The sequence below is a fragment of the Procambarus clarkii genome, chromosome 67, assembly GCF_040958095.1.
Source record: "Procambarus clarkii isolate CNS0578487 chromosome 67, FALCON_Pclarkii_2.0, whole genome shotgun sequence".
Taxonomy (NCBI): domain Eukaryota; kingdom Metazoa; phylum Arthropoda; class Malacostraca; order Decapoda; family Cambaridae; genus Procambarus; species Procambarus clarkii.
Genome location: NC_091216.1, coordinates 18684284 through 18703255, shown reverse-complemented (window position 1 = coordinate 18703255; position 18972 = coordinate 18684284). Strand labels below are relative to the sequence as shown.

Below are 18972 nucleotides of genomic sequence, written 5' to 3'. Positions count from 1 at the left end.
CATCTCTTGAGAGAGGGTCAAATTCTGATCTAGACACTTGGTAGGTTGATATAAATCTTGGGTCTGTTATAGGTTGGTACTAAAGCTTAAGCTATAGTACCCTGTGGTACCTAAAGCTTAAGCTATAGGGAGCTACTGAGCAACTGCCCAGAAAGAGGCGTTTCATTACATTCAAAGCTACATTTTTGTTTCATATTACCTACATGTATCTGTAATTTCTACAAGGCATGGCATGGTAGATTTGGGTATTTTTAGTAAAGAGATAGTTAAATTTGTTACTGTAGTTACTATAAGCAAGGTGTTGATGTTAATTTACATAGTCTAATGTGTGTAAACAATAATACTGCAAGGGACAGATACCCATTGAGAATCGGCCTTGCTGCATCTTGTTTTTATTATGAATGTAAGCAGAACTAATAGAATGCATTGTTACTGGATGCTGGTTATTTTTTTGCAGTGGATAATTAACCATTCCCTATTTTGGAGTATACTCTTATAATATACAACTGTTTACAAGAATAACAGGTACAGTAATAGGTATTAGGATAAATTCCTAATTTGGGAGACTCATTAAAAGTATGTTAGGAAATTTCTTGGACATATTTCCTTTCCCAAAATAGGGAATGAGACTTAAGGTTAACTTTTTAGCCAAATTAACTACTACTAATTTAATAATTGTTTGCATCTGTAGTGCAGACTTCATGCATGAATGATAATGTTTTTGCATAGCCTGTGATCGTACGCAGTGGACTTGTAGCGATGGGTCTTGTATTCCCCAAGAAAGGCATTGTGATGGACGTTATGATTGTCCTGACTACACTGATGAGTACGACTGTGATCCAGGTATGTTTTTTCAATGATTTAGCTTTTATTATGAAGTGATATTTATAATTGGATACTGTAATACAGCTTTAATTGCACACATTAGAGCAATGCAAATTATTATTTTTGTATCTTGCTCCAAAATTTGTTGTTATGGATTTATGTAACTTATAAGCCAGTACAGTAAGACATGTACTGTCATATTCAGAGGGAAAAAAACATTTTACGGTAAGTTGCTGCACAGGCATGCTAATGTTGGACGTTAGTTCTGATGAATGCTTTCCAATACTACAGTTTATTTTTCCTAATAAATCTTTGTTTAAAGTATATAATGATATATATATTAATTATACTATACTATTGAATCATGGTTATATTGTTCTTGTACATAAAAATACTTATGTAGTTTTTCAACATAACCTTATTTCATGACAATAGAATGCAGACCTGACGAGTGGACATGTGCAGATCGGTCTTGTATACCACTACAGTCAAGATGTGATAAGCAATATGATTGTCTCGACTATTCCGATGAAAATGATTGTCGTCCAGGTGAGGAAGAATGGTACCCTAACATTTCTTTAACCTTCTATTTAATATTTCCTCTTACCTTTAGTAATTTACTAACGGTGATTACCTATAGTATGCGTTCAATAGAACAATTTTTGTTTTCTTTCACTTGTCATTCTTTCATAAGAAATATATTTCATTATAAAAAAAACAATAATATGTATGAGTAACTCACAAGTCTTTATCTATTTTCATCAGCCTCAGGACTTGTATAAACACCATCATTGTACAAATTTGCAAGTATGGTAAGGTTTGGGTGGTTAGAAAGTTCATTCTGCAGTTGTTTTGTTGCTAATGCAATCTGTGTTAATTATTGGTGGTAATGATAGATACCTTATTGTATTTTCATGTATATATTTTTTTCTGGTTCCCCTCTTTCAGCATATTTTTGGTGAATATCTTTAATGCCTTATGGTATTAACCTAAATTTAAGCCAAAAAAATAGGTCTACTATTGAAATTGAGCAATGACATTCTATAAATCCTACCTTTGTATTTTTATCATAAAACGAAGGTTCCTCTCATTATTGGGCAGTACAGCCAAGGGGCCAACTTCCTTTTATAGTCTGTACAGGAATTTGTTTATGGTTTCTATATATCTAGAGAATGTCTCCACGTATTAATTTGAAACCAACATCACTTATGTATTGTAATGAAACTAAGCATACTCTTACTATTAGGCAGTGTAGTCTAATATAAGCTATTGTTTTCATATATAAAAAAGTTTGGTCCTGACATATTTACAGTAGAATCCCTATTATCCTCAGCCTCGTTTTCTGGATTCAAGTATTATCCAGATAAATAAATTTTGTTTTCTACCCATATTAACTGGTGCTTGTCCGGTTAATGGGGAATAATCCCCTTTATCTATGATAACTTGAACTGTATATATATATAGGATTTTCTGTTGTTGAGAACAGGAAGCCTGTTAGGTTTATCGAGGTCCCCCCCAGGTCAACTACTGACCTTTCCTAATATGAACCCATAATAGTTGCCTAACTCCTGGGTGCCTCATTACAGCTAGGTAATCACTGGACAGAGGCATTGGCTGAAAGAAAACACACTGAAATGTCAGTCCTATTAAAATTGACTATAACCACTGCTCTACCAATTTGATTGGTTGTCTACATATTCAGTGAAGTATTCCTGTTTAAAACCCATTGCAGATATTCTTATTACATGTGTCTGTTGAAGTAAATACCAAAAACCACAAATCATCAAAAATTATGTGTTGTTGTATTTTGATTTTATCTGGATATCTGGAGGTACCAATCGGTCTGCATTTTAAGGTCTTCCGGTATATTGCTGCTTATTTTTGTAATATTTTAACTTGACAAGAGGATCCCACGAGTTCATCACCAGAGAGTTGGAAAAGGGAAGAGGGTTAAAGCAGACCACTAATATCCACTGCCACATAAAAATTCCCATCCAGCCAACAACCCCCACTATCCACATTCTGCCAACAACTCCTCTATCTACATCTAGCCAAGGACCCCCCCCCCCCACCATCCCCATCCAGCGCACTGTTCCTAACCACTACACTTCACAACTAGCCTCACCTTGAACCTTAAAGCCTCTGGTAATAATTCTCCCTTTGCCCCACAAAGTCATCCACCTATCCTCCACTCTTACTGCCTGTCCCCAGTGTCCTCCCACATTTCCTCTGTAAGTGATCTTCCATCTTCATTGCCTTCCTCTTATCATTTTTCACTACCCATACCCTCAGACACCTAAGACCACACCCGAATTCACACCCCTATCCACACTCTCAATTTCTATTCTACCTACAACCTTCACCCCACCCATACACAACCACCACAATACTAAAAAAATCTAGTCATCCCACATATACACGTAAACCTATATCCCTACTTAAATCACATCCACCACTTCACCCCTACCAACCATATACCCACACTATGCCACCTACTATATATCCAAACACTCACCATATGCCTATATCCACAGATCCACCCACACTTCCACTAAAACTCCACCCATACCAAGCCACTACTGACTATATACTCAACCATGTATTTCTTCCTCCATGCTAACAACATATACACCAGCAACTACACACCCATACTCGCCTATCACAATCACCTACACTTGTTCTCCTTTGACTGCATTGACTGCAGTTGTTTGTCATTGACTGCAATCAAAACATATCCAGATGGTAGATAAGAACTTAAATATGCTATTCATGTGAATGTAAAAATGAAAGCATGAGTTGTGGCACTGTTACCCGGTTTACGGCACTGACGAAATCACACTTAATTGTTTACTTTCCTTCTGCTTGCCCATAAGATTCTGTTAATTGTGAAAATAAAAAACAGCTTTTCGATCTTGTTCCATTAGGAATTGTTTCCTATAGATGAAAGGTATGACCCTCATTAATTGAATTTGCATGCTGATTCTGTTTGTTTTGTTTTGCATGCACTAACTTGAATGGCTATGTAATATAATCCTAAATTCAAAACATTGTTTCAACTCACTGCCAATGCTCATCATTACCATTGTAGTTTATTAATAGAGCCATTTTCAGCTTATTTATATGCATGCTGTGCATGACGGCTTGATGTACCTGTCTGCTTTTGGTAGAATGCCGGTCTGGGGAATGGCAGTGCAAAGACAAGTATTGTATACCAGATTCTCAGCGGTGCAATGGAGTACCCCAGTGCCCTGACCACTCTGATGAAGAAAACTGTCCAGGTGCGTGCTCCTTGAGGTGCAACAAAAAGTATTAGACTTTATTCATAATTTTGTTTTCATATATAAATTATGTATTAAATAGCTGTTTCACTGTATATCCAGCCAGTATGCAGTGTTGGTCCAGTGTTGATTACTTTCGTACAACACTGGATCAGCATTACCAACCTTGGCCTAACATTACTCCAACATCATGTGCCTGCTAAATATATACAGTACAGTACATGATATCTCATCAGTTGACTACATTTGTAATTAATTTAAAAGGTTAATTTTTTGATACCACAGGTAGTACTCGATTTGTTTTGCCTAGCTATATATTTTAGTGTAATGTGACTGGGAAGACACTGACTTTGATTTCATGTTTGTGTGAAGTTATGAGACTGTGGCGATGCTGGAACGGCTGCCTGATCCCCGCATCCCAACGATGTGATGGCTACTATAACTGTTATGATGGGTCTGATGAGTTCTTCTGCCGCTATGTTATACTAAATAGAAATTGAGATCGGCTTTACTTACTTTAAATCTACACTTACTGGTTTTGAGAACTTTGAAAGATTGCAGTGCCAGTCAAGAGCTGTAAATTCTTGTTTATGCAATGCCAAACAAGATTGTTAATGTTCAAGTGAATTATACATACAGGACATTCAATTATCTAAATATTCACATCTCATAAACTCACATTTAGAGTAGTGTACATGTATTTGGTTGTGTATAAATATTTATATATATATAGATATTATATATATATATATATATATATTGGCAGCCCTAATTTAATTTTCAAATCTTCAAATCTTAAAATACAGTATGTAAACTGAATAACATATGGGAAAATTGTGTTTGTTCCCATTCGTGGCAGAGTTGTATGTTAAATTCATACTCTACCCAGGCTGAAATTGTGTGAAGGTGTGTGAGTAGGTGTGTGTGTGTGGGAATGATGTGTTTATAGGGATATAGAGAGCTGTGTGTATGTGTGGTAGGGTGAGTTTTGTGCGAGTTGTAAGGAGAGCTGCAATGTTGATGATATAGTAGCTGTGGGTGGTAGTGAATTTATTGGTGAATGGGCACTTGCCTATCCATCACTAAATAGGAATGAGATCTTGCTCTTTATGCCCCACCTTCTAGCTATTTATATCTGGTATGCTAATTACATCTCTCATTCAAGTAATCCTTATATTGTGGATAAAAGTGGCTTCAAAAACTTCCTTTAATTCATTTCACTTGCCAACCACTTGTACAGGATTCAAACTTTTCTTTACACTATTACGATTTGGTTGTTTATCCTGATTACACTGATGTCCCCTTGTTTTATGTCCTGTGCTTTAAATTTAAATAGGTTGGCCTTGTTCATATTGTCTATTCCCCTCAGTACCTTGTAATGATCACATTGCCTCTGTTTCTTCTCTCTCTAAAGTTGTGAAGTGAAGTTTCCATAACCTGTCCTCATAGGGAAGGCCTTCTCAATTCTGCTACTAATCTACTTACAAACCTCTGTACTTCAAGTTTCCTATTGTATTTCATGAGGTGATGGTTCCATGCTAGTGCTGCATACTCCTGTAATAGTCTAACATAGACAACATATTTTTATTTGAGAGCTTCCTTATTTAGATTCTTTGTGATGGTGGTGGTGTTTGCCAACTTCTCATTCGCCACTGACTATTCTATTCGCATGAGCTTCTGCTGATAGTGTTTGGATTATTTATAATGCCAGATATTTTTCTTTTGTTTCTTGTTGTTACCTTCCCGTTATGGTGTATAGCTACTTACTGGTCTCTTATCTCTCTCTCTCCAATTTTCATTACCTTACACTTATTTGGATTGAATTACAGCAGCCATTTATCTGCTCATTCATAGAGTTAATCAAAAGTTAATCATTGAGTTTCTTGCAGTACATTAAAGTTTTTATTCATCAGTAAATTTGATTATATGCAACCAATGACATTTATGAACTTACTCTTTCTAGTAGTTTATTAGTAAGTGGGTGGTCATTTGTGCTTGGTGTATTAGTGGGTAGGTGGAAGTGTTGGTGGGTGGTTGGGAGCGGTAGTGGATGGGTGGTAAGGAATTTAATATTTCATGGGTAGGTGTGCAGTGACTTGCTCACATTCCAACTAGAAACCCAACCAGCCTCACTTCCTCTCCTTTTACCTGGGCTGGGCTGTAATTACAGGATGAGAGCTACGCTTGTGGTGTCCCGTCTTTCCAGCACTCTGTCATTTAACACTTTGAAATTACTCAGTACTGACGGTTTTGGCCTCCACCACCTTCTCACCTAACTTGTTCCAACCGTCTACCACTGTTTGCAAAAGTGAATTTTCTTATACAGTATTTCTTCGGCAGCTTTGTTTAGTTAGTTTAAATCTATGACCTCTTGTTCTTGAAATTCCAGGTCTCGGGAATTCTTCCCTATGAATTTTAACGATTCCTGTTACTATTTTGAATGTAGTGATCATATTGCCTTTTTTTCTTCTATCATCAAGTTTTGGGATATTTCATGCATCTAACCTCTCCTTGTAGCTCTTGTCCTTCAGTTCAGAGTGCCACATACAGTAGTGGCATGTTTTTGCACCTTTTCCAGTTTGTTGTTGTGCTTCTTAAGATATGGGCACCATACAACCACTGCATATTCCAGCTTTGGTCTAACAAAAGTCATGAACAATTTCTTTAGTATTTCACTATCCTTGTATTTAAAAGCAATTCTGAGGTTAGAAAGTATAGCATAGCCCCCTCGCACAATGTTCTTAATATGGTTGTCAGGTGATAGTTTTCTGTCTAGAACCACCCTTAGATATCTTTATCAGAATTCCTTAAAGATTTCTCACATAATTTATAGGTGATGTGGGGTCTATGTTCTCCTTTTCCACATTCCATAACATAGCATTTATTCACATTAAATTCCATTTGCCAAGTGGTGCGCCATATACTTATTTTTTCCAGGTCTTCTTGAAGGACATGACAGTCATCTAAGTTTCTTATCTTCCCAATTAACTTAGTAGCATCATCAGCAAACATGTTCATATAATTCTGTGTTCCATCTGGTAGATCATTTATGTAGACATTGAACATTACCAGAACATTGTCATAGGCATTGAACATTACATCCCCCTTCAGTTCTTGCATAACAGTGCAAGAACTGAACCCTGTGGTACTCCACTTATGACATTGCTCCAGTCCGATTCATTGTCTCTGATTACTGCCCTTATTTTTCTATCAGTTAGAAAACTTTTCATCCTTGTTAGATGCTTACTTGTCACCTCTCCAATATGTTCCAGTTTCCAGAACAACCTCTTATGTGGAACTCTGTCGAAAATCTTTTTTTTGGTCCAGGTAGATGCAGTCAACCCAATGTCTTTCCTGTAAAATCTCTGTAGCTCAATCGTAGAAACTGAGTAAATTCGTTACACAGGATCTTCCAGATTAAAAACCATACTGACTGATATTATATGGTTTTGCTCCATGTGTTCTACCCATTTAGTTTTAATTATTTTTTCCAATATTTTGACTTGTTACACTTGTCAGTGATACAAGTCTATAATTGAGGGGGTCTTCCTTGCTGCCACTTTAGTAGAGTGGAACTATGTTAGCCTTTTTCCACACATTAGCTACAACACCTGTAAACAGGGATGCCTGAAAATCAGTTGAAATGGAATGTTGAGCTCGGGTGCACATTCTTTCTGAACCCATAGTGAAACTCCATCTGGGCCAACTGCTTTGTTCTTACTTAGCTCCTTGAGCACTTTTCCACTTTGTCTCTGGACACCTCTATGTGCTCTATGTTGTTCTCTGGAATTCTTATTGTGTCTGGTTCCCTAAAGATTTCATTTTGTACAAACACACTTTGGAACTTTTTGTTTGTTTAATACATTTCCTTTTCATTTTTTGTGAATCTGTTTTACATTTTCAGCCTCTGAATATTATCCTTTACCTGCGATTTGTTGTTTATGAATTTATAGAATAGGCCGGTTCTGTTTTACATTTGTCCGCTAACTGCCTCTCTCCTCACTGCAGTGCAGTTGTTTCTCGCATCTTTGTATCGCTAGTATGTTTGGGGGTTTGGCCTCTTCCTATATTGATAACATTTTTGTTGTCTTTCTCTGGCCCTCTCGAAGTTTCTGCTGAACCAATCCTGTTTTCTAGTTCTGTATTTATGCTTTTGGTATATATTTTTTGTGCATTTATCATATATTTAAAAAACTTGACATACATCTCATTTATTTCATTTGCTAACAGCAAGTCTCTCCAGTCAAATTCCTTAAGAAATTTTTAAGTTCCCCATACTGTCCTCTCCTGTAATCAGGTTCTTCAACTGCTTCAACCTCCTTATTTTCTTCCAGATTATAATGCATTGCATACTTTATTCCCAAAAAGACATGGTCACTTTTACCCAAGGGAGGAAGGTACTGAATGTCAAATATCTCTTCCTCTTTCCTGGTAAATATCAAATCAAGCATGGAGGGAACATCCCCTTCCCTCATCCTCAGCCTGTTTAACATGTTGATATATAAATGTTTCCAGGATGAGGTTTATGAATCTACAAGTGCAAAAGCCCACTGTTCTAGCTACATACACCTCCCAGTTATGGATTTCAAGTTGAAGTCGCTGACTACCAACAGTTGTGATCAATCTTTTTCCACTCTCGCTATAATCTCTCTAATTATTGTTGTAATACCCTCTTGTTTATTATCCAGCTTCTCCTTTGTCCATGTGTTACATGGTGGTCAACTATATGCATTTATGATCATTAGTTTTTCATCCTGATTGCAGATCTCTAGTGCAATTATGTCAACTTCTCGTGGATTGGCAATCATTATTTTTTTACCTTTAGGTGTTCTTTCACCAGCACAGCAATGCCACCGCCTTTTCCAATTTCCTGTCCTGTCTCCAAACTGACTAGCTCCTTGGGAATATGCCCATTTAAAATATAATCTTCAAGTTTCGTCTCCATGAGTGCAACAATGTCTGGTGTCTGCAGCGGCATTACATCACTTAACTCCAGTATCTTTGATCTCACACCATCTATGTTGGTGTATACAATTTTCAGGAACATGTTCCCTTTCTCCTCATTCTTCACTACCCCTTTGTCTAGCGATTTTGTTGGTTTGCCCTTTTGTACCATTTTACTGGCCTGCCTTTTTGTAGAAAGAAAAAAGAATTGATTTCTTCCTCGTTCTTGCTCTCCTTTAGGCGTTTTGCCTCTACGAGGTCAATTTCAGCTACTCTGTCTTCTTTTGAAAGATCTTGTCTTAATGATCATAATTTCCCTTCCTTATCACTTTGTAATTTCCTAACATTCCTTAGGACTTCTTCCATAATTTTGGCAATGTTTAGGGTGATCCTCAAAAGTCAATCTTTCCCGTTTATAACAATTTTATCTACTACTGTCGCTTCTTCTACTACCCTTTCTGACCTAGATGTTATCTCCTTTTCTTTGCAACCAAAAATTATTGGGGACTTACTTTGATCGACTGTGTTTTGCACCAATTTCGGGTTTGATGCCAATTCCTTTCTGACTTCCAGCCTAATGTTTGTTTTATCCTGGTTGCTGCAGTGTTTGGCTTCCTTTACAGCTTCTTCAATTTTTTCCTTCTCCTTGGCCTCTTGTGCATAGGCGAGTTGCATATCCTTCTTGCCCGGTTCTTTTCCCTGTGTACTTCCACCATCTGTACTGACAAAGCTGTTTTTCCTGTTGAATTTCCTTACCTTGCCTATTGAAGTCATTAATGTTTAAATTTGCTTTAGCTGCTTCCAAAGCTATTTTCAAGAGTTTATTTTCCTCTTCCATGGCTTTGCAATTTTTTCCAATTGATTCTTTTCCTTGCATAAGTCTTTTACTAACCCCTCAAGTCTTAATACTTTGCTACTCAAGTGGTTATTACTTTCTCTCAATCTGCTGATTATTTCTACATGATAGTTCACTCTAATATCTAATTTTGCCAACTGTGAAAGAGATGTGATGACGGTGATGAACGAGGTATACATAAGGCTAAAGTAATATCTGCTAACATGAACCGCCACAAACATTTAACATTTGCCAAGAAAATGCGTAGAATTTTGTAGCAATTTTAGTTCTTAAGGGAATGAGTAAATGAATGAGCACGAGTGAGGGAGGGAGGGAGTGCAGGGCAAGGCATAGCAGGAGTGTGTGTGTGTGTGTGCATATATACATATTCAGTATACTGTATATATATTTATAAAATGTATAGAACCATTCTGACTGAGCCAAATTTGTCACTCAAGCAGTGGAACACTGGATGAAGTATCACTTTCATTGACTTGGATAAAGCTTTTAACAAGGTCCCACACAAAAGAAAACATTGGAAGCTGGAACACCTCGTTAGGGAGACTACTAGAGTGAACAAGGGAAATTTTTATAGACAGAATGATGAGGGGTAACAGAGGAAGGCTATCAGACTTGAAGAAAATGATTAGTAATGTGGTACTCGCATTTAAAAAGGAATGTAGCTAAGCTAGAGAGATTTCAAATGCATACAAAGAATTGTATCCTGGAACTTGAACAGTTGGAATATGAAGAGATATTTTAATTATAAAAGCTTCCTTTCGTGGAATATAAAAATATGAGAACATGATAAGTTAAAAAATAATGACAGTGTTAGAGAAAGGTAATAAAGTCTTATTGCCCGTTTCAAACCGAATGAGAGAACATAAGAATATGATCAAGAAATGCTGATATAAAAGTAATAAAAAATTTAGTAAAATTGCTAATAATTTTAAGGGTAGGAGAATGAGAACGAAGTTGAGAAAATGGGATGACATGTTGAGAGGGAAAATATAAAAAAGTTGAGATGAAGTATTAACTATGCACTGGAAGTTGTAGAGAACAAAACTAAGTGGCAGCAGTTTGTGAATCAGGAAGTGTTTTGTTTCTCGGTAACAAATTGTAAAAATCACAGTACATGAAGGCTTGTATGAAGCAGCGAGATGCTCTTGGTGGATGAGCTGATGGAGTATATTCGTGCGAATTCTCCATGTTGCTGGTTAGGGATTAGTGAGAACTATAATGTCAAAACAATTATATTGATACCTTTGTATGCAGTAGAAATTTAAGCTGTTAAATTACTATGGGGTAAATATCTAGTTCTGCATTTACATGATAGAGTTAACGTGACATTGTTGATCAAATTTACTTAAAAACTTTATCCATAAATAATCACATTAATAGAAATTTTCATAAATAAGGATTCAAATTGTGAAAATATTTATAATTTTGCTCAGTCAGGATACCACTTCTGACATCACTTTATTTTGTTTCTAGTCTCTGGAACTTAAACAGTATTTGGAATTATTAATTTTTTAAATATTAATATATTTCTTGGTCTTGTAACATACCTTATTTTTTCTTAGAGGTTCTTAAAAATCTCTGCAATTCACATTTACATTAGGTGTCTTTGGAAATTAACCAAGTGTTAAGCTAGGAAAGTGCAATTCAGGTGTAATGTAATGTTATGCTTTCTATTTATATCTATTTCTTGGCAGTATTGTATCTACTTCCCTATGTAATAATACAGGTGGCCCGTGATTTGCTGAGGAAATAATTTTTTTTATTATGGAATGATACAGCTTTCCATTACATTACATAGGATTGTAATTTTTGTTTTACTTTGATTTAAAACTAACATAGAAATTTGATCAAAACTAACTTAACCTACCTATCCTAACATAACATAACATAACCTAAGATTACATAAACTACCATATTGCTGGCGTACAAGTAGATCTGGCGCATAGGTCGACTCCTGAAATTTTGAGGTGGAATTCAGGTTTAGGCGTATATTAACTGGATACGAGAACCCTTAAAATAAGGTTGGCAACACGTCCTCTGCCCTACTGTATGGAAAGAAAAACTATAGTATCTCATAAATATATGGCAGCTTAACGAATATTTACCGCATGGGTTTAAGGTACTAGAATTAGTTCTTTCAACAGCCATGTTAACCTCTTGCCTCTGCTAAACTATTGTTCAAGTTTCTTTTGTTGATATCACTCATAGGCTACCCAAATAAACATGCATTATGCAGTAGGAACACAATGGTATTAAAAGCTTATTTCAGAAATATTGGTAATTTAGAATGGTAATATTAATACAGTACCAGTTTTCCCCACGAACCCATTGTTCAACATAATAATGCTTGGCTGCTTGACGTTGGTGGCGCTGCTGGTACGCCGATCAGCTGTTGTAAATGATGAGTTTGCAGGGCTATGTTTTCTAATACTCTTAGTGGATGATATGTAATACTTACAGTAAATACCAGTTAAATACGTTAAATAGACTTATCAAACATGAGTTTCAGTAGGAAATAATTGTGACGGACAGTGAGAGTTATGGCAAGTGGCGTTCAATAGGTGTTAGGCCTGGCCTTTCACTTGTTTATATCACAGTGGTAAAGGTTCATTTTTATATTCTGCAGAAAAGTAGACCACTGGTTTTGGAAAGAGATTTTTAGGCTTCAGATGTCGATTTGTATGCCGGCATATATACTATGTCAGTAATTTGCATTCCTAATATAATTGTTTCTTTCCTAACAATAGTACAGTAGTAATCTATATAGAAATTAATATTTGAAAATAACGAAAATCATTTTGCCTGTTAGGCAAATTGGACCTTGAATAGTAGTGCGGTTCTGGATAAGTCCAGAATGCTTGAGATGTGCACTCATACATCAGTATAACCCAAAACATTTGCAGAGCACAATAATTCTAGATGTAGGTGCCTGCAAGACTACAAGAACACTGTACACCCAGGGATTAGTGCAGCTTATCTGTACAATTCCACGTTAAAATGTTCTCAACTTGTGTAACTCCAAAATTCAAATGCATACTTCATACTTTACTTCAAAACTATGTATAAATGTACTTAGCTGTGTAGCCCTTACCCGATAATCCAGTATCATGCAAATTGTTGGCCTCCTGTAACCCATTATTCAGTCTGCCTCACAACCATTGCTGTTACCCATTTTCTATCTATATTACATGGCATTTTCTTCTTCCTATTCATGTAATCTTTGATGAACTATGTTGCCAAACTTAAAGTATCTGCTTGAAAAGTGCTAATAAATACACACTACAATTATTTTTTCCCAAACTATATCCAGCAATAGAATTAAAAATGTATAGTAGTTTCAGAATACACCTCATACCAGCACTGCTTACACATTGTTATTATTACCATTATCAATGAGAAAATCAGAAGGATCCATAAGGAGGATTCAAACCTGCTCACTTGGTACCCCCCAAGCTTAGTATAATGAAAGTTATAGCTTAATAATTCCAACTCCCCTTTGACCACCATAACATGACATTGTAAAAGAAATGCAACTTGGGATTTCACTTAGGTTGTATTCCATTCTATTCTGTTCAATTCTAAGCCTCGGGAATCCAAAAGGTTTCTTTGGAATCTCGGGTTGCATTGCTTTTACCATATTGTGGTGTCGTGGTCTAGGGCGCTAGCTTGGGAGTACCAAGTGAGCAGGTTTGAATCCTCCTCATCTGCTCCTACAGATTTTCTCATTGTTACATCACATTAATGTGAATTCATTGTGTACCATTATCAATTTTATCATTGATACCTCTACCCCAGTTTCCATTATTACCTTCAATCACACCACTCCTGCATTTATTTATTTATTTATTTATTTATTTATTTATTTATTTATTTTATTTTATTTATTAAATTAATAATGTGGGGTACCAGCTCTGGTTGTGTTTGTTGGGACCCTCAGCCTAGAAGAGGAGAATATTGTTCTCTTCCTTCAATGCCATAAGGAATGGTCAACATTACTTATGGCATTAAAGCCATTGTGATGGGAGCCAGGACCAAAAATTGTACTGTATGTATTTGAAACATATTTAAAACTCTTTATGTAAAAATAACTAAAATAAAACAAAAATACAAGTAAATAATTACTGTGAAGATCTTTGTTTTAAGTGCATCAATCAATATTTGATGTAGAGATACCAGGAGCTGAAGCATGTTTCACTACAATGCTGGGAGAGATCATTTGAGCTGTTGGAACCATATGGGGCACCAACAGTATTTGCACAGCAACAAAAAACATAAATCATCATAAGATAATGAGCACATTGCACAGTCTAATCAGTGCATGGAGACTTCTTTATGCTGGTCGAACAACACGTGACTGACGGCAAATTTAAGGTTAACAAGAGTTTGTGATTAACAATATTTTTTAAATCAAAGAACAACTCCAGGGGTTGACTAAATAAAAGCAATGACTTTAAATGTGGTGGAGATAAAGCAATAGATTAGACGTATGAGAAATATAGTGTGTGTTTTCTAATTAAAAAACTCAGGCTTTTAAGTAAAATTTTCAGAAAACTTATTGATCTTTTTGAATTAGTAATTGTGGATGTCAAGTACTGTACACTAATATGGAAGTGTTTGGAAGCTGTAGTATGGCAAAGGTTGGCAGGCATACATCTTGTTTTAGAGAAATGAATTAAGGAAAATAGTTTACAGTCATTTAGATATTGGAGAGTTGAATATTGGTGACTTTGGAGTGATAGAATTGTAAGGAGGATGTGCAGTGGTGAAGTATACAAATTAAGATTGAGGGATTGTGAGTGAGCTTCTTGTAGTGGGAAGTGGAGGAGTACACAGGATTTCTGGGATGTATATGTGGTGAAGTATACAAATTAAGATTGAGGGAGTGTGAGTGAGCTTCTTGTAGTAGGAAGTGGAGGAGTACACATAGGCGAGGTCACTTGAAGACAAAAGAACAAAGGAGAAAAGGCATTTTTAGATTAGACTGTCTTAACAAATTTCTGTCACAGCCATGTTTTCTGGTGGGGTTATCCAGGATACATGAAGCTTCAGGGAATTCTTGTACAGTCCAACTATTTTAATTTTGGGTGCTCATTTTAAAATCATTGCTTATTGATGTTGCTTAACTGATTAGGATTAACAACTGATTCTCATATATTTCAGTAATTTACTGTGCTCAGCTTGAAGTGTAATTTCCCCAGAATCACAAATGAGAGTATTCGTAGAGTTGACCACATTGTACTCAAGTCAATGTTAAACAGATTCATATATTGAATATAAAAGCTCATTTAGATAAGTTTAACAGTATTTTTCTCATTAATTCTCATTAAATGCAGTTTTGCAGATAACACAATATCGTACCATTCTCACTAGAAGCTTAATTTTCCTACTACTATATATAAATAGTCTTCCAAAACTTGATATACTGTATGTAGCTATAAAATTAAAACACGTTTTCTTGAATATTTAAGTCACCGAGTGTTGTTTCCAATGCATATATTTAGTTTTTACTACTAAATGCCTTGCTTATGTCTGTAGCTGCTTGCATGCCTGGTGAGTTTTCCTGCAGTGATGATAACACTTGCATCCCCTTCTACTTGGTGTGTGATGGGAGACCATACTGCCGCGATGGCTCTGATGAAAGGCATTGTCCTTTGCCCCGTGAGTCTATGACTTTTTTCAGTCTACCTTATATTAGGTACTGTATATCTAATGGGAATATATTGTAGTTTTCTCAAGATTCATTTTTCCCTAATTTCCATGCAATGTCTGGAAACACGCAAGCATATTGACTCTTGAACTTTCAACACAAATATGATGGTCCTTATATATATTATATATGTACTGTATATATATTATATAATATATATTATATATAAATTATATATATAATATATTGTATATAATATATATTATATATGTTATATATATAATATATTGTATATAATATATAATTATACATATATATTAATTACATGTGCAGTTGAAAAGTCACAAAAACGTGATTGAAGAAATATTGATCAAACCACACACTAGAAGATAAAGAGATGCCAACTTTTCGGTCTGTCCTGGACCACTATCAAGTTGATTGTGTTCCAAGACAGACCGAAATGTCGTCGTTTCTTCATCTTCTAGTATGTGGTTTTGTCAAAAAAATCTCAGCCACCCACATTTTTGTGACATTGTTCAATAAATTATATGTAGCATTCTAGCATGTGTGTTAAGATTATGGGTAAAATTGGCCTTTAAGTAGAAGTAAAATTGGGCTTTAAGCTGACATGTCTCAATTGAATTAATTTGTATCTCTTTTCTAGGAAGAGGAAGACTTTGCTTTAGGCTAAACTTGTAATATATTCAATTCTAATCTTTCCTAAACTGATCCATAGATAAATGAATATTGCATGGTGGTTATAGTGTGTAGTCAAGGTAACTGCTTTTCTAATTTTTTTTAGCTTGTGCACATATTTATTACTCTTATTAGCAAATGATAATTAAAACATGTTTTGCTTAACAGTCTATGACTTATGGTATTATTGAATGTTAATATCAGCTTATATCTTAGCTACATGCCATGGGAATGAGTTCCAGTGCAGAGAGTGTCTGTATTCCAAACTACCTTGTATGCAATGGTCAAAGACACTGTACCTGCTTGATGGGGTTCTGGGAGTTCTTCTACTTCCCAAGCCCGGCCTAAGGCCAGGCTTGACTTGTGAGAGTTTGGTCCACCAGGCTGTTGCTTGGAGCGGCCCGCAGGCCCACATACCCACCACAGCCCAGCTGATCCGGAACTTCTCTTAGAAAACAGTCCAGTTTTCTCTTGAATAGTGATGGATCTGATGTATTGTTCTGCACTTTTGGGTATTCATTTTAGGCACATTGTTAGATATGTAGCCATTTTCTTTGTATTAAAGTATTACCTTAGTCAAATCATGTCATAGTAGCACATCTTGAAGTATGAGAATTTTTTCTTGTTTAAAAATATAGGTAGGAAAGTTCAGTAGTAATCTTTGTTTCTTTGGCTACAAAAGCTTCTCTGTAGCTTAGGCTGTTGGAAGTATTTTTATTTTTTGTTTCTGAGCTGTATCATTTGGTTGTTCTCTTAGACAAGATTCTGATGTTCCCAGTCAGAGTAGGTCAATATTTGACACCAGCATAAAAGTATCTTTTCAAGCTTAAAAAGAAATTCAATCCAGCACAAATTAATATTGAGAAGACACATTCAGTGGGAAATCGACTGTTGTCCTATCAGGAACATGTACTCGTCTAGTAGAAGTTTTTCATGATTTCCATTGCAATTTAAGCAGAAAGACTGTGCCTCATGATGGCCTCTTCTACCCTCATTCCATTTTAAAAAGGTTCCTCATTATTTGGGACATCTCATGTACATACATAGATACCTAAGGGCCACACTGCAGTGGCCATGACTAGGACAGGAAGCCACTCTGAATGGACTCAGCTGGCATAGTTTGAGCATATTGCCTGCTTTTATTTCCACATCAGCGGCAGCTGTCTGCCCAAGAGATGTTTACCAGGAGTCTGCTGAGATATTTGCCTTCATGGTCTTTCCTGCCTCGTATCATTTTGTATATGCTTTCTTATTGTTGGAAACAGGAAGTCTGTTAAGTTTTCAAGGTTTCCCTAGGCCAGTGACTAACCTTTTCTGGGATGCAGCCCACACCAGAGGCATTGAGACATACTTAAATGTCTTCCCTCTTATTTTGGTGGGCGAGTCATCCCCGAAATCAAACTCTTTGGCAAGGTGACGTCTTTGATGCTCCTGTTCTACTGGTCTCTTAACTGTTGTTTGTGTTCTGGCCCTGGCCTCTCAGTATTTTCATCTCACAGCTGGCCATATTTATGGGTTTATGGAATATTTACTGTGCTGGGTAACAGCCTCTTTTGCTTTTTTTTACCAATTGGGACAAAATGGGTTGGGGATTCAGCTTGCCTTCCTTTTAGACATGCAAAGAAAAAAAAAAAAAAAAATCTGTGCTTCCCATGAGCAGTATCAGGGTAACCTATTGAAATACATGCATGCATACATGCATGCATACACATACACAGGTGGGTACAGGAACAGATGACCTCTGACTACTGTTAGCAGGCTGAGAGCTCTCCCTTCTCTTAACTCAGGGTAAGCTTTACGCACTAGTTTTTTCTGGAGCACAACCTTCCAGTTGGTTAACAACCAGGTAACCAATTACTACTGGGTGAACAGGGGTAAACAGTTAAGGATTGACACCCACTCAATCCTCACTGGCAAGGACTTTAACCCACATTAAATTGCTTTTGAGGCACTGGGCAAGTGTGTTAACACTGTCACCAGGGACTGTGTGCCACCCCTTTGGGTGTCTCATGCCACCACCTAATGGCAGAGTAGACAGATTGGTGAGGGATTAAGTAGATAATTACAAGGTGATTACATATTTTCAAACATGTTGTGAAGGAAGGCTATGTTTTGTTACATCTCTTTCATCTCGGTTGTTGGTTAATCTCTGATCCCAACAAGCTCTGCATCATGTGGAGGGAAAATGTGCACTGGAAAAGGTATCCTTGGTGTGCAAAGATTGTCACCAGAGGCCTGATGCTGTTTGGTGTCCTGGCTCTACCGGTAATGAAAGCTGAGGTCACCTGCTGAGAGACAACCCAGAAATGGGCATCTTATTACATTCCATGTTTCATTTTTTTTTAATGCAGCCTCATGGTGTGCATTTATATACAGTATGTAGACATACTGTACATTTGCAGAATGGTTCATGGTTTCTTGTTTGTGTAATTAATATGTATAAGATGTATCTGAAAAAATAGGGTTATATATATATCATTAAATTCTATCGTTTTATTAGTAACTTGCTTTGCTCCAGTTTTGCTTTATACAATATTGCAATGTGGGGTTCCTGCAGAATTGTAAATTATTAAATAATTTTGACTTACATTTTGTATATATCTGGTCTATTAATGTGTATTGTCCCTCGTTTCTTAATATTTTGTACTGCATATTTTTCCCTTTCATACTGTAAATTAATTTTAGTGCAGATAAGCAACAAGTTTGTTTTAATGTGAATTTATTGA

General features: G+C 36.2%; 1 protein-coding gene across 29 annotated transcripts in view; it reads left to right on the top strand.

The window, feature by feature from the left end:
* Window positions 1-18972, top strand: part of LOC138349700 (low-density lipoprotein receptor-related protein 2-like) — a 381514-nt gene that overhangs the window by 341608 nt on the left and 20934 nt on the right. For 22 of the 29 annotated variants that reach the window (XM_069310661.1, XM_069310640.1, XM_069310637.1 and 19 more), the window contains 4 exons: window positions 730-843; window positions 1261-1374; window positions 3993-4103; window positions 15439-15561. In XM_069310661.1, coding sequence (XP_069166762.1) covers window positions 730-843; window positions 1261-1374; window positions 3993-4103; window positions 15439-15561 — 462 coding nt within the window. Of the gene's footprint in view, window positions 1-729; window positions 844-1260; window positions 1375-3992; window positions 4104-4475; window positions 14032-15438; window positions 15562-18972 lie in introns of those variants that run through there. The other 7 variants (XM_069310638.1, XM_069310648.1, XM_069310656.1 and 4 more) reach the window with 4 other exon arrangements.